The sequence below is a fragment of the Meles meles genome, chromosome 12 (genome assembly GCF_922984935.1).
Source record: "Meles meles chromosome 12, mMelMel3.1 paternal haplotype, whole genome shotgun sequence".
Classification (NCBI taxonomy): Eukaryota; Metazoa; Chordata; class Mammalia; order Carnivora; family Mustelidae; genus Meles; species Meles meles.
In genome coordinates, this window is record NC_060077.1 from 78,456,424 (window position 1) to 78,472,407 (window position 15,984).

General features: G+C 47.3%; 1 protein-coding gene across 3 annotated transcripts in view; it reads right to left on the reverse strand.

Moving 5' to 3' along the window:
* The window catches only part of ATP8B1 (ATPase phospholipid transporting 8B1), a 125,717-nt gene that overhangs the window by 60,243 nt on the left and 49,490 nt on the right, over nucleotides 1-15,984 (reverse strand). For 2 of the 3 annotated variants that reach the window (XM_046024392.1, XM_046024391.1), the window contains one exon: nucleotides 4,657-4,859. In XM_046024392.1, the coding sequence (XP_045880348.1) occupies nucleotides 4,657-4,837 (181 nt within the window). In that variant the 5' untranslated portion in view covers nucleotides 4,838-4,859. Of the gene's footprint in view, nucleotides 1-4,656; nucleotides 4,860-14,113; nucleotides 14,137-15,984 lie in introns of those variants that run through there. The other variant, XM_046024393.1, reaches the window with a different exon arrangement.

Below are 15,984 nucleotides of genomic sequence, written 5' to 3' on the forward strand. Positions count from 1 at the left end.
TATGTGGGCAAACTCATTCCTGGGAAAATGGCCTGTTCTTCAGCCCATCCACCTCCGCAACCATTCACTGTACTTGGCTTTGGGGACAAAAGGAGCTGTTTAGAAGAATGAGTCTGCAGCTGCAGCCTGGGGCTGTCCAGGAGAACCTGAGTACCCCAAAAGGGGGTACAGGGCTCAAGAAGAAGTTCTGATGATGGAAAGAAGGGAGGAGACAATGGGAAAGGGTAGACACTTTCAGTCTGACATGAAAGACATTAAGGGAGGAACTGGCCAGAGGGGGTGATGGGGATAATAGCTACCGTTGACTGAGCACTTACTGTATGCCCGAAACAGTCCTAAATCCTTTACACTGATTTTCTGATTTAATCTGCACAACTACCCAATGAAGTAAGGACAAAGACTGTGCCCATTGCACAGATGGGCCCACTGCGGCATGGAGCAGGGAAGTCCTTTCCTCAAGGTCACACAGCTAGCAAGGGGCCTTCTCCTAGCAAGCAGGAGATGAAGCAGGGCTGAAGCCCAGAGCCTGCACCCAGCGTCGTCCCTCCTCCCCACCATGCATCTTGCCTCTCAGAGTGACAGAGAGGTGCGGTATGTTCGCAGGTTAAAGGGAGTCGGCTTGCCAAAGGAAGGTCTGAACAGACAGAATGGAGTGTGAAGGCAGAGGTGAACATTCTCCAGAAGGAAGGAGAAACAGGAAGAGTGCTGGGACGAGAGGATGTTGCCACCTGCCAAGGAGAGGCTGCTACAAAGGTATGGCACTCCAGAGAGAACAGGCCAGAATGCGAGGGCTGACAGAAAGCTCACCGGCCTTGCACTGGGGTTCTTGGGGACTTTAACGAAAGCGTTATGCTCGGGGTGGTGGGGCAGCCCATGGAGGGGAAGAACCCAGGGCAACGGGAGGATGTGGTGCTGGAGAAATGGGTTTCCAGAAGCTTGGCCATGACAACAGGAGACAGGACACCAGGCAAGGCAGAAGGCAGGATTCAGGTAGGAAGGCGCTGCAGAGAGGGAAGCTGTGAGTACACACATAAGCCAGCAGAGTGAACAGATGAGAGAGGTCACCAATAAGGCAGTGTGGCCCAGGAGGCCCAGGCTCCGAAGAAAGAGCCAGTATGCATTAATCCAGCAACCTCTCCCAATCCCTTATTCACTCCCAAGGACTTCATCTGGAAGCCGGTTCCTCACTGGCCCAGAATTACCCAAGGAGTTGACCTAGGGGACACCAAGATGGTGGGATGGGAAAAAAATAAAAAATTTTAAAAACCCACAGCATTCTAGAGTCAAGAAATTTTAGGAAGTGTGGCTATATAAAATTAAACGGCTTTACTGAATGATTCAAGTTCTTGGATCCTTTCAAGCTAACGGACAACCTGAAACTCCAGGAAGAGATGTCAGAATTCTGAGTTTCCAGTCTCAGAGGCTACAGATCTGTGTCCTGGTGCATCTGGCAAACGTCGTGTCTCCCAGAGGCACCCTAGGAAATGCTGTTCTTGTGTACTCCTCAGGAAATGAGGGCCCATCCCACAGCATGGGAAACACACCCATGTTTTTGCCCATCCTTGCTCAAAGTAAACTAAGGGTAAAATTACTCCCGGAGAACCTGGGGGTTGATCTCCTCCTCTGTGGCGCACTCTAGCAGCACGCCTATCCTTGTGCTAGAGTCACAGCCCACAGCCAAGGTCCTCCAACGGAAAAGCATGCAAAATGGGTCTCGCAAAACACCTGCTGAACTCAGCTGGCCTAGGGCATCTTTACGAAACCAGCTTTCTGGGGGCACCTGGGTGGCTCAGTCAGTTGGGCTTCTGTCTTCGGCTCAGGTCATGATCCTAGGGTCCTGGCTACGAGCCCCACATGGGGCTCCCTGCTTGGCCGGAAGCCTGCTTCTCCCTCTCCCACTCCCTCTGCTTGTGTTCCCTCTCTCGCTGTGTCTCTCTGTCAAATAAATAAAATCTTTTTAAAAAATAAAGAACTGATTTCTTTGAAAAAAAAAAAAAAAAAAACAACAACAACAACAAAAAACTGTCCTTCATATAAAATGTCCAGACAGAGGATGGCTGAATTGAAACAAGTCAGAATGACCCACCCTTAATTGGGAAAATGACCAAGTGAGAGTATGGGAAAAAAAAATAAGAAGGGAGAAGGAGGGGTGCAGAGGAAAAAGGGAGGGACAGAGGGAGTGAGGGAGGAGGAGAGGAAGCCGATCTGTTGTGGGGTGTGCAGGGCAGAAATGGGACTGTAGGGAGACAGGTTCTAGCACTTACTGAATGTCCTCTGTGTGTTTGGGAAGGGCAGGTAGAGGTGTTAGAAAAATATTTCTGAAAGTCACAAGCAAGGTCATTGGACAGGAATTTTAAGAAATGAGAACCACCAGGGGCCCCTGGCTGGCTCAGCTGGTAAAGCATATAACTCCTGATCTTGGGGTTGTGTGTTTGAGCCTCACACTGGGTGTAGATGTAGAGATTCCTTAAAAATAAAATCTTAAAAAAAAAAAGGCGGGGGGGATTGGTGCCTGGGTGGCTCAGTTGGTTAAGTGTCTGCCTTTGGCTCAGGTCACGATCCTGGGGTCCTTGGATCAAGCCCCGCATTGGGCTCTCTGCTCAGTGGGGAGTCTGCTTCTCCCTCTCCCTCTGCCCTTCTCCCTGTTCATGCTTGCTCTCTCAAATAAGTAAGTAATCGAAAGAAAGACAGAGAGAAAGAGAGAGAGAAAGGAAAGAAGAGAGGGAGGGAGGGAGGAAGGAAGGAAGGGCGGGCCACCAGAGTCCCCTAAAAATATAAACCACCATGGGAAAAGGCTATGAAGAGCCAAGAACACGTCTGGGCTCCCTTGCGGCCTGTATTCCAACAGTAGAAATCTGTAAGGAAGATGACGTGCAAAGGAATGATCAGGAGAGGGTCCCGAGCACCAAGATATGAAAGCGGAGTTGGAAAAAACCAGAGGTGAGAGTTTCCGTCCACTACGTGCTTCCCTGACATTTCTGCAGGCACCCAACCCCGGTCTTTGTTGCGTCCTGGACCACACGGCGGGCAGCATGGCACCAGGCAGCAACAGCAAAGTTCACCTTGAACCTTACTGAGCCGGTCCCCTGCCAACTCATCAGATAGCCACATATGATAGCGACTCCGAGATTGTGCTAGGAAACTGAGAGGTTCGGCGGGAGAAGGAATGAGGAAGAAACATGGTATTCAGGACTGGGGCAGTCAGCTAGAACTTCTTTGCTAACTTAACTTGTCAGGCTACTTTGGCTTGAACCCCCTTCGAACAACATCCAGCCTGGACCTGTTATGACAGAGGCCACATTCCTGTCCAGATCAGCAGTGTTTCCATTTTAATTTAGCTCGATTATCCTGATTTCAGTACCTTCTGCTTCAAGGCAGAAAGCACTTAAGCTTAACACTCAACAGCTTGAAATCACAGCCAGAAAGCCACAGTAAATTTTGATCATTCTAAATGTCTGATATGGAAAACCAAAGACGGCAGTCTACATGGGTTGCCAGCCTGCCAGGTTTTGGAGCCTATTCTGGGCAGAGGCCCATTTGGATGCATGTTCTCCCCCAAGGAGAACCTCCCCACATCGGGGAGAGAGGCAGTGTCTGGCCAGAGCAGGAAGAATCGTCCCACGAGTGGTATTTCATGCCTGTTGCTCTTTCTACAGGTGAAAATGGTTTGGAAAAAACCCCACATGGACCAGGGAGCGGAACCCAGCAGGAAAGATGAGGGGGGCAGGGAGTAACCCGAGGGAAGCAGACTTCAGGGGCACCTGGGAGGACAGATGGGCTAGTGACAGAGATTTTGGGGAAACCAGAGAGGATCAGAGGTTATTCTCACCAAGGCTGTGGTGACAACATCCTGAGAGTCAGAAACCATAACTTAGCGGAAATTTCTATAAATGAGAAACCGAAGCTGTTTAGCTGGAATTCTAAGGACTGTGGACGAAATATTTTCCACCTGAAATCTGGAGCAAATCTGGGGCCCAAGGAGGAAAGGATCGGCCACAGGAAAAGATCACATCTGCTTCCCAGGGTGGGAGAAGCAGCGGAAAATGAAACAGAAAAGCTGCAGGGGAAAATCCACATCATAAAAGTAAGCTACACTCTTTTGGCCTCAATGACGGACTGTCTAGGGCTATATTTAAGAGCTCCCGGGAGAGCCGAGTAGGTGTGACAGAGAGCACATGGCACACAGAGCCTGAAACAGTTACTGTCGGGTCCTGGCGCCTGGTCCAGACCCGGCCTCGGAGCTGCCCCCACTCTGGGGTTGGCTGGCTGCCGCATGTAGACAGGCCCGTTGCAGCAAGCAGAGCCCAAGCCATCTCGCGGTCACAACCCACTGAGCAAAAGGTCTGGTAATGCGAAGCTTCCTGGGTGCAGGAACAGGCAAATTCTTCCGTAGGCAACTCCCTTTGAAAGTAGCCACTAGCCAAAGCTTGCCACTTTCCAGGCAGACCTGGTCAGGTCGGTGGAGCGGCCCTGCACGCCGAGGACGACGTGTCCCCGTCCAAGCCCAGCGACCGTTCTCCCAGCCGCATCACCCTCGGAGAACGAAGGGACCTCCTGGACCATCTAACATGGGCCGGCTGGCCTGTGCACCTGTCGCCGCTGCCCCGTGGGCGCGGACACGGACAGGTCCCAGGGTCCCCGCCCCAGTGAGGTCACCTTTTCGGAGGGTCTCCCGGGTTTCCTCAGCTTCTCTGTTGACTCGGTTCTGTTCCGGCTCGACCGCAGGCCCCTGGTCGTCAAGCTCATCTTCGGTTTCATCATCGCTATAGGGAACCACTTCGTCATTAGGGTGAGAATCCTCCTCAAAGGTCGTTTCCGAGTCTCTTTCTGAACTCATGCTGCCGGCACACTGGAACTACCTGGATGAAGAGACAGAGAAACCAGAGCGACTTACAACGGGTGCCCAGGGTTTGGCTGAATCCTGCCTGCATCCTGTTATAGTGCCCTTTTGACAGAACATTCTCGCAACTCACAGGCAAGTGTGTCTGAATAGCGCCCCCCACAGTTCAAATTAACCATTCGTTAGCGATTCCGTGCCTCAGTGAGATTTAACGACAAAAACATAGTTGCAAACTCTTAAAGCAGATACAAACTTTAAGGTAGTATTTCAAATTGGGGGGGGGTCTCTACCTGGCAAAATAAACTGAATCCATAACCAACCTTACAATGAAATGAAACAGCCCATAAAATATGAGCGTACAGCAGGCATCACGAGAGTCGGTCCTGTTTGCTGAAACGGCTTGACATAACCAGCACGTAGACATGTTTATTTGCTTTGTGGCCCTAAATGACATTACATCTCTCACTATGGGTTGCTGGCAACATTTGGGAAACCCTGCCCTCGGACACCTGGTTTCTGCTAAGGCTCATACTCTAAGACTTTGCTCTGTGATACATTTTGAATACAAGCTCACACTTTATTAAGGGCTTCCTGGGAGCACTCCCTCACCCCCTCCCTCCCAAACGACCCCCACCCACACTATGTCTGTGGCCTGTGTGTGAGCACACCCCTGTGTAAAGTGACTGCAGAAGGGACAAGCACAACCTCAGTTGTATTAGAAAAATACTGACACAGAGACCATAGGAGACCTGAAGACAGACATACAGCCTGGCATTATTTACATTAGCATCGCATGGCCATGTACTTGACATTGTTCATAATAGCAGTTCACATTTATATAGTGGTAACTGCACGTCAGGTCAGGGTGAAATGCTTTGGGGGCACTGGGTCCTCGAAACTTCCCACGGCACCCCACTGAAGGTATTGCTGTCATTCCCACTCTAGAGGAAAACGCTGAAATTCCTTGAATAACTTGCATAATTATTAAAAATTTGCAGCAAAGGGGCATCTGTCTGGGTGAATTGGTAGAGCATGCAAGTCTTGATCTTGGGGTCATGAGTTCAAGCCTCACGCTGGGCATCTAGCTTACTTAAAAAAATTTTTTTTGCGGCAAAAACAACTGCCCTCCTAGGAGAGACTTTCTATCTTGTACTTTTATATTATAGTTTCTTATATGTTTTCATCAAGTCTCAGTTGCCTTGAGTGGAACCACTTGGCTGACTGCATGCTTTGTATCGAATCTAGCATCGTAGATATCTAAATTTGCATAGCCCTAGCTAAGCAGGTAGGAAATGTTTAAATACTTATGTGAGGGTTTTGTCCAGCATTACTTAAAACCGTAAAACCCAGAAGCAATTTGGGTATCCACGGGTTGGTCACTGTGTAGAGAAACTGTGATATCCTCCTACTATGGGATAGTACACAATGTGGACCATGATCAGAAGACCTTTTTTTCAAAGATTTAGTTATTAGAGAGTGAGAGAGACTACACGGGGGCAGGAGGGGCAGAGAAGGGAAAGAGAGTCTCAAACTACTCTGTTGATCTCGAAGCCCAACATAGGGCTCGATCCCACAACCCTGAGATTATGACCGGAGTGGAAACCACCTTAACCAGGCGCACAGATAAGAAGAGTTTTTAATGACACTGCAAAAGTCCAAACATGTTGAGTTAAAAGGGTGAGTTAACAATCCGTATGTATAAAATAGTCCCGGTTATCCAGACATTTATTCATTTTCCAAAATGCCAACAACTGCCATGCATCATTTAAGAGAAATGATGGTCGGCTCAGTATTTGGCCTCCTGTAAATACTCAATACAGTCCTCACAGTAAAGTAAGTGAGCAAATGTGAGGTTACTGTTACTGCGGACTGCTCCAAAATTAAGAAAAAATGTTATTTATAATCACAAATGGAATGGTGTGAGAATTTATCCTTTTTAGGTTTTTCCATCTCTTGAAATCTCTTCTAAAATGTATCTGCCCCTCACCAGGAGGTAAATTATTAGACTACAATAGGACTACATTTAAGCATAGGCATATTCTATTTTAAAACCTTTTAATTGCAGAGTAAAACATTTTTCCGCTTTCCCAGTTTTCTGTGGGCTAGTAAATAACTATTTCTTGGGGTTTTACACATGTTTCATTGGCCTTATTTGTGGTTCTGTAATATACTGCCAGCCATGCTTTAGATGATACTTAAATTTAATGCACTCCCTTTAAAATTCCCAAACCTAGAGTGTCTGGGTGGCTCAGTGGGTTACAGCCTTTGCCTTTGGCTCAGTCATGATCCCAGGATCCTGGGATGGAGCCCTGCATGGGGCTCTCTGCTCAGCGGGGAGACTGCTCCTCCCCCCCCCCCCCCCAATTTCTGCCTGCCTTTCTGCCTACTTGTAATCTCTGCCTGTCAAATAAAATCTTTAAAAATAAATAAAATAAAATTCACAAACCTTAAATGCAAAACTTGCACTAGCAACATTTCAGAACTAAAGTAATGAAAGCCGTTACCATTTTCGGAGCACTTGCTGCGTGTCAAGCAGAACCGCCCTGTGAGATGGATGATGATATCCCATCCTACAGATAAGGGCACTATTGCTCAGCCACTGAGTGGCAGGAGTTAGGAGCTAATCTCTCCGCCAAGGGTCATATACAGTATTAACAAGTCTGAAAGCACCATATAGAAACACTTTTTCATCATCATACATGACTTCAAACGAGCCACTTTAACCATTTTCAGGGGTCCGGGTCAGTGTATCTCAGAAATGTTCTGTAGATCATTTCCTCATCATGATTACCGGCAAGCGTCTCCATGCTTATTTCCCACATTAAAAATGGATCCAGTCCAGGGCTCCTGGGGGGCTCAGTGGGTTAAGGCCTCTGCCTTCGGCTTGGGTTGTGGTCCCAGGATCCTGGGATCGAGCCCTACATCCGGCTCTCTGTTTGGCGGGGAGCCTGCTTCCTTCCTCTCTCTCTGCCTGCCTCTCTGCCTACTTGTGATCTCTGTCAGATAAATAAATAAAATCTTTAAAAAAAAAAAAAAATGGATCCAGTCCTTTGAGGTGGAGGGAGCAGCCGACAAGGATGAATGGCTTTGACAACCACGAGGATATGATCCAGAGTAAATAAGACGTTGCATAACGCAGAACATCTACGCCAGGCCAGACTGTGTGGGCTACTTGGAAAGCAGAGCTCTGAGCTGAGTGGAAGTTCTCTGCAGTGTGTGTGCATGTGTGTGTGTGCATGTGTGTGTGTGCGTGTGTGTGTGTGTGCGTGCGTGTGCGCGCAGGCGTGTGATGCAGGCATACTGGAATTGCTTTGCTCCATCATCTTAGCACTACCAAAGAAAAATTAGGAAGAAATCATTTCTTTGAAGCTCCGAGTGACATGAGGAGCTTTCTGGATCGAAACCATGACACCTGTAAGGCAGGCACTATCTAGAATATGGATTTGGAAACATTGGCACATCTCTGGCCGCCCCTGTGGCACTCTCCAGCCACGTGTGCCTTTACTCAACCTTCACTAAGCACCTGCTCATGCCAACCACCACACCGGCACTGGAAACAGACCCTCTGGAGACTTCCAGGTTATTCAGGGGTACAGGTGAGTAAACTGGGCATGAGAGCCATGATCCACAGCAAGTCCAGTCATTTCTGCAGAAACACCTCCAATCCATTCCCTCATCTCCAGCCCCATGGCTGCCACCCTACTTCAGACCACCATCATCTCTCTCCTGCAATGCTACAGGTGGACCCCCACTGGCCTTGCCATGATCACCTTCCACGCGGCCCCCCCAGTCATGCCACTCTCCCGTTTATAGACCCTTCCTAGGCATTCTGGACGGAGTTGTGCCCCCTTAAAAAAATCACAGGTTGAAACCCTAACCCCCCGTGTGACTATGTGTGGAGATAGGGCCTTTAAGGAGGTCATGAAGACTAAACAACTTTGTAAGGGCAGGACCCTTTTCTGACAGGTTTGGTGTCCTCCCAAGACGAGAAGAGACATCAGAGAGTTCTCCTTCCATGCATGCACACAGGAGAGGCCACAGCAAGATGGTGGCCATCTACAAGCCAAGAAGAGAGGCCTCCCCAGAAACCAACAGGACTGGCACCTTGATCTTGGACTTCCAGCTTTCGGAAAGGAGAGAAAATAAATGTCTGTGGTTGAAGCCACCCAGCCTGTGGTATTTTGCTAGGGCAGTCCAAGCAGACTGTGGTTTCCCACTATACTTTGAACTAAGTCCACATTTTCCCCCAAGTCTGAGAGTTCTGCACAGTTCTGTAACTTCTTTCTTGCTCAATAATCCTCGGCCCCATGGCCCCACTTTCAGCTTAAGCCAGTGAAGCCTTTCCTGCCTCAGGCCCTTTGGACATGCTCCTCCTACTGCCTGAAATGCTCCTCTCCCAGTTCTCGGCATGGCTACTATTTCTCATTCTTTAGATCTCAACTTCAATACCCACTTCCACGGACGGTGTTGAACAGGTCTCTGCCCTCTTCTTCCTGCTACCACAAACCTCCCTAACACTTACCTCTCTCTTCTGAGAGGAACTTACCACAATTTTTAAATATACATTCACTTTTACTTATCTGTCATCTGTCTCTCCCACTAGACCACAAGCTGTACACGAACAGAGTCCCATGTGGGAATACTCAGTGCCAACCACTTAGACGTCACACAAAGATCCGGGGAAAGAAAAAAATGAACTTTCAACAAAGCCCTCAAAGCTATCTTTGCCATCTCTCCACAGTTCCTAGCTACCACACGGTAGAAACCTTCGAGCTGTCAGTGGATGAAGGAGGAGAGCTTGAGAGCAATGAGAAGAGGTTGTACACTAGCAACTCTTCAAGAGTCTCTATTCAAGGCCACCCAAAACTTACCGCCCAAGATTCTGCTACAGACAGACGAATTAAACCAGTCTGTGGTAAGGTACTGAGGGAAGCCCTGATCTTTCTTGCTTCTCACTATCACCCCAGTACCTGGCAAGAGCCTACTTCTGCCTCTGTCCTGACGGGGCTTGTAGTCCAGATGTGAGTTAGCAAACGACAGCCTCCGGGCCAGGGTCGGCTGACCACCTGTTTTTGTAAATCAGGTTTTAGTAGAACACATCCTTGTTCATCCCTTGACATCCTGTCTAGGCTGCTCTTAGGCCACAGCAAAGCTAAAGGCTTACAGTGGATGCCTTATGGCCTCAGAGTCTAAAATATTTCTTATCCGGCTCTTTACAGAAAAGTCTGTTGACCCCCAGACTAAAACAAAAGATAAGAGACAGCAGCAATATGTAGCCAATACCAAAGGCCCACAGCTAGAGAAAACGAGTACTGACCTGGGTAAACCCGGCATGCTCTGGGAATATGGAATGAATGACCAGGTGCGCTGGTGGGAAAATGGCCCCAGCACAGCTGCCCTGTTGGTTGGGAATAGTAGCGTCTCAGCTGTGTAACTGGAGAGCACACACACCGGCCCCCGCCTGTGGGGCAACACACCGTCATCTCCCTCAGCAAGTGAGGCATGGTGACCACACCCCTGCTGGAGTGTGGCACTCCCCCGGTTAATCCAGGAGCGTATAATCATGGCGTTCAAAGTCAACCTGACTAGATGTTAGGCAAAGGATGTATCAGAATTCTTTTTGAGTCATCAAGGACTTAGCATTCAAGGCCATTTCTGGTCACAGGATCTTCAGAAATACTCTGACCCAGCCCCTGCTTCAGCTGAGCAGCACGGTCTCTTTGAAAGAATGAGCCTGGATTGAAATCCCAGCTCTTCTACTCACCAGTGTATAACTTGGGTGGGTTATTTAACATTTTGAAAGCTTAGTTGTCCCATCTGTTAAAAAAAAGAGAAAGGGGCAGGGGGATAGTGACCCTTCAAATACAGTAAGGATTTGCTTAGCTACCTCCCGGTATAAAAACCCTTATGACAACCCACAGGGAGTAGATACCAGATACAGGCTAGTATCCACTGGGTTCTTTCCAGAGTCCTTAAGAGAGAGGAATTTGCAAAACAAAGACTCAAAGACTACACCCACCTCAAAGGACACTGCCTCAGCACCCCACCCTCTTCCCCTGCTCCTGCCCAAGGAAGGGGCCTTAAGACCCACACAGCTCAGAGCCTGCAGCCCTAAGGGAGACGTTGCTCTCTCAGCTGAGTTAAAGTTCAGTACAGAGTGTGGGTTGTTTCCTACCTTACCATCTCCATGAGAGCAAGACCCCAGGATGGGTTCCGCCTTCCAGCAACCATCCTCCTCTCTCCCTGTTCTGTCCCTCCAGACTTTTCTGCAGTCCTGCCTAAAAAACAGTGCCAGGTAGAGGGAGCCGGGAGGAGCAGGAACCAAGAGGCATCATTTACTTATACCAGAGCTTGATTTGGGTCTTTTCCAGCTCTTAATAAAAGGGTGCTTCATTTTCCATCCTGCCTTCCATCGTGTTCAGCCCTCTTGGTCATAAATCCCCCCAAGACAAGAGGTGTGAAGGACAGAGTTTCTGAACATGTACCCTAACGCCCATCATTTGTCACCTAATATACTTAGCTCCAACTACGTGCAAGTGAATGAATGAACGATATCCTTCTTCCTTTGTAGGGGAGGCACTGAAGGAGAGAGGAAAAAGGGAACCCAGGCCAAAAGAATTGTCTTTCCACTTTGCGATAAAAAAGCCCAAAGTCCGCAAGGCTTTTCCTGCCATCACAAGGTTTCTAGATTTCAGTGAAGGCAAAGGAGGGACAAAAAGCTGAGTTTTGTCATGGCCAGGGTAGGACCTGTCTGCGAACACAAAGAGAACTCAGAGGCTGGGGATGGCCAAGAGGCCCCGGTCAATGACAGCTTTGTTGCCGCACTTGATTCATGTCCAGCTTAGAAAGGAAGAGTCACCAAATTCATTTTTGTTCATTCTGCACCATCTGTTTTTATGGTTCTTCAAGCCTGCCTCAAGAAAGGGTATTTCTAACATGTGCTTTTCCTCCTTTCCTCTCCTATTATTGTTATTATTATAATCAAAGATAATGCAAAGTAGCATAACATGACATAATAAATCTGTGCACTGCACTTCCATATGTCTATACTATGTGTGTTTATATGATATGTTCTACACTAAATAGAATAAACTACACCTCTGGCAGGCAGAATCCGCCAGCCTCCAATGATGCCACCACCTGCCGTTCCAGCTCTTGTGTAACCCCCTCCCCGTGAGAGTGGGCTGGACATAAGACCTTGCTTGTAACCAACCTGCTATGACACAAGTAATGGGATGTTTCATCCATGATTAGGTTACAGGAGATGACGACTCCCTGCCAGCCAGCCAGCTCTCTCCCCTTCCTGGCTTTCATGAAGCAGCTGCCCTATGGAGGGGCTCACGTGGCAAGAAACTCCGTGCCTGTCCAGCCAACAGCCAACAAGGAACTGGGGTCTTCAGACCAACAACCCTCAAGGAAATTAATTTTCCGTATGTACGGCATGGTGACTACAGCTACCAAGACATGTTGTATATTTGAAAGTTACTCAGAGAGTAACTTTCTTAACATCAGAGAGTAGATCTTAAAAGTTATCACAAGAAAAAACTGTAAGTATATATAGGTGATGAATGTTCACTAAGCATAACAGTGGTGATCATTTTACTATATATGCATATATCATTATGCTGTCATAGCTCAACAAAACTGCAAAAAAAGATTTTTTAAGGTGAGGGGGAAGGAAATAAATTTTGCCAACAACCACAGGAACTTGGAAATGGCCTATCCTTCTTCAGTCCACCCTTCAGATGAGACCACCCCCCACGCCCAGCCTGGGCTGATGCCTTCACTGCAGTCTCCTGAGATCCCAGAACAGAGAACACCATCAAGTGGTACTGGATTCTCCATGCAGAAAAACTGGTAACTAACAAATGTTGTGCTGCTGTAAGCTGCTAAATTTTGGAGTCATTTGTAATGATAGAGAACTCATTCATGTATCAGGAATCATGAATAATCAGGATTCTGGGGTAAGACTATTTCTAAGTTATTCTGAAGAACAGCCCAACCTAAGAGGCTGCAGAAATCTTCTCTGTAATCCCAGTTAGTCCAGACACTGGCCACACCCCTCTTGGAATCTGTCCAACACTCTGCAGAGTAAAAGCCAACAAGCTTGATGACAGTTGTAATTAGACAAAGTCATGAAGCAATAGTAATAAAACATATCTAAGATCTAGATTAAATTTAAACTTTATACAGTTATTGAAACATGACTCTACTGTCCTCGGGACAAAGAGGGTTATATTTTTTATTTCCTCCTAAACTGAAACCTAGAAAGCCTAGAAGCCTGGGATAACTCCCATAGAACTAAGGGATGAAAGATGTCACCACTGTGGGGACAATCAGACAAGACCTTTCCTCAGGACAGAAAAGTCTTCTCTGGGGCCACAGCTTCATCCTCCACTTCTCTCAAAGTCCACCGTGGAGCCCTGTGCCACAAAGGAAGCGGATGACCATGTGGTACCACACGACTCTGCGGGATACCGTTGAAAAGGTGCAGGGAAACCTCAAAACTTGGACCTCTAAGAGAAGGGCAGTTTTCTCATTTTCCTGGTGAAACGTAGAGGATTTCTTAGTGATACTGTCCTGACTCTGTCATGAGCTCACTAACATTCTCTAGCAAGGATGAGGACTTCTTATTAATACGAGGTGTCCCCTTATGGATCACTAAGTATCTTTCACACCTCTCGTCTCTCACAATCGTCGTAGACTCATTCTGAGATGTGTGGCCGTGCACTATGGTTGCCATTTTACCAAAGAGAAGACAGAGGTGGTGAAGGCCCAGGTTATTCAGCTCGGTAACATCAGATTGGATTCAGGCCCTCTGATGGCACAACCAAGTCTGTGCTACACAGATTGTGCGGTACAGTTAACACATGTGGATTTGGACTGGAATTCAAGTTCTGTCCCAGAAGCACCTGAGCCTACTCCCCTACTTGGAGCTCCCACTGCTTTCTCCTGCCACGTATCAACTGAGAGCATCATCCGTCACAAGAAAAACCTAAGCAAAAGAAAATGGGGAAACTGACAAGAAAAATAAAGCAAATTTCATGGTCTACAGACTGACCTATACCAATAAGTGGGGAAATGTTAAATGCTCCCCAGCTTGTATCACATAGGAGAGCATTTAAATCAGTAATGATTTCCTTGGTGTTTTGAGCTGAGGATTGGAAAATCACAGAGGAGAGCATGCTCAGGGTGGGTGGGGAGAGATTTTCAGGAATGAGGAACAGCCTGGGTAAAGACCAGGCAGCAGGCAAACATGAGGCACCCACCCACCTGAAAGATTCAGGGTGCAGGAGAGGAGCTGGGGAAGGGTTGCTTGGAGTCCTCTGCCCCGACCCACGAGGGCTTGGCCAGGCTCTCTTCCAGGGAGTGGAAGGAACCCCTGAAGGTGTTTGCAAGAAGAGGAACATGATCCACACTGTGCTCCAGCAAGATTAATCTGATAGAGGAGGGAGTGTGGGTGGCCCGGAAGGTGAGAGCCAGACACGGAGACCGCCCAGAGGTCACGCTGGCCACCGAGCCATCGGCTGTTCTGGCTTTGTCATCTGTAAAACCAGGCAGTTTGGGTCCTATTACCTCCGCAGTCACATTCAGAAACAACACTCTTGTGTGAATGCAGCTGAAGCAAGGAGGAATACAGGCCTGAATCAGGGTGGTGGCAACCAGAAAAATGTGTTCAAAATTAAGACCGGGTGGGGCTGCTGTTCTTTTGTCTGGAAAACTAAGGGAAAAAGTAAACAAAAGACTAGCACTGGTTCCCATAGGATAATAATGCCAGAATTCCCCAAATGTTTACTTTAGAGCCTCAGCCTCAATCCACAATGTATTTTTATAATAAATACTGAAAGGGAAAAAAGCATTGTTTGTACAGTCACGCTTCATTCTCACTTGGTAAGGACAATGGCCTTATTTTTACTTCATTACTATTGCCTCTATGATTAGGTTTTTAAATTATATTTGTGCTTAAATAATGTAAAACCATAAGGACAGTACAATTGATAGCTGCCTGAAGGCAAAACCTCCAAGGTGAAATAAGAAATAAATATGTCAAGTTAAGTTAATCTGAATGCTTGAAGAGTCACCAACCTATGGATATGTGGCCACATTTAACGTAAAGACGACACCACAGGGGCGCCCGGGTGGCTCAGTCGGTTGAGCATCCGACTCTTGATCTCAGTTCAAGCTCCACATTGGGCCCCATGCTGGGCATGGAGCCTACTTTAAAAAAAAAGAAAGTTGGGGCACCTGGGTGGCTCAGTGGGTTAAGCCTCTACCTTCAGCTCTGGTCATGATCTCAGGGTCCTGGGATTGGGCCCCACATCAGGCTCTCTGCTCAGCAGGGAGCCTGTTCCCCTTCACCACAACCACTCTGCTGCCTCTCTGCCTGCTTGTGATCTCTCTCTGTCAAATAAATAAAATTAAAAAAAAAAAGGAGAGAAATAGAAAGTTAAAAGACTACACTACAGAAAGACGTAAGAATCGGCATAATTTTCCAGAACTAAACATGAACCTTAAATACGCAGAAAGACAGCTTACATTCCTCCGGAGTCAATAGGACCGCTGTCTGAATGGAAAGGGAAGCAGAAGGGTGAGATGTGTAAGTAACTGGAATGATAAACACACAGGGAAAATATGAATAAGATGAATAATCAGAGAAAGGCACAAAGAGGAAAATCAAGACACCATTTCATGCCTTATTAGGTTAACAGTATTCAATTACTGCATCTCGTGCTGGCTGGGATATAGCTGAATGAATGAATGCTCTCTCTCTCTCTCTCTCTCACACACACACACACACACACAGGCACACACGCAGCGCTGCTGCCACCATTGAAACTGGTCCATTCATTTATGTATAAAAACAATATAGCAACACTTTAAGCACCAAGAACACTAAAGGTATTTTTAACATTTGACCCAATGATCTCATTTCTAGAAACTCTTCCAATAGAAACCAACAAGTAAAATAATGATTCACACAAAACTTTTGGTGGTCATGATTAGCGATAAAAAGTGCAGGAACAGAAACCACCTGGGAGTCCAACAGGATAATGGTTTTATAAATCATGATTTTAGGGCAGCCGTTAGAAACGACAGCCACAGAAACACAGGAAATGTTTTCCATACAACTTTAAAAGGGGGAA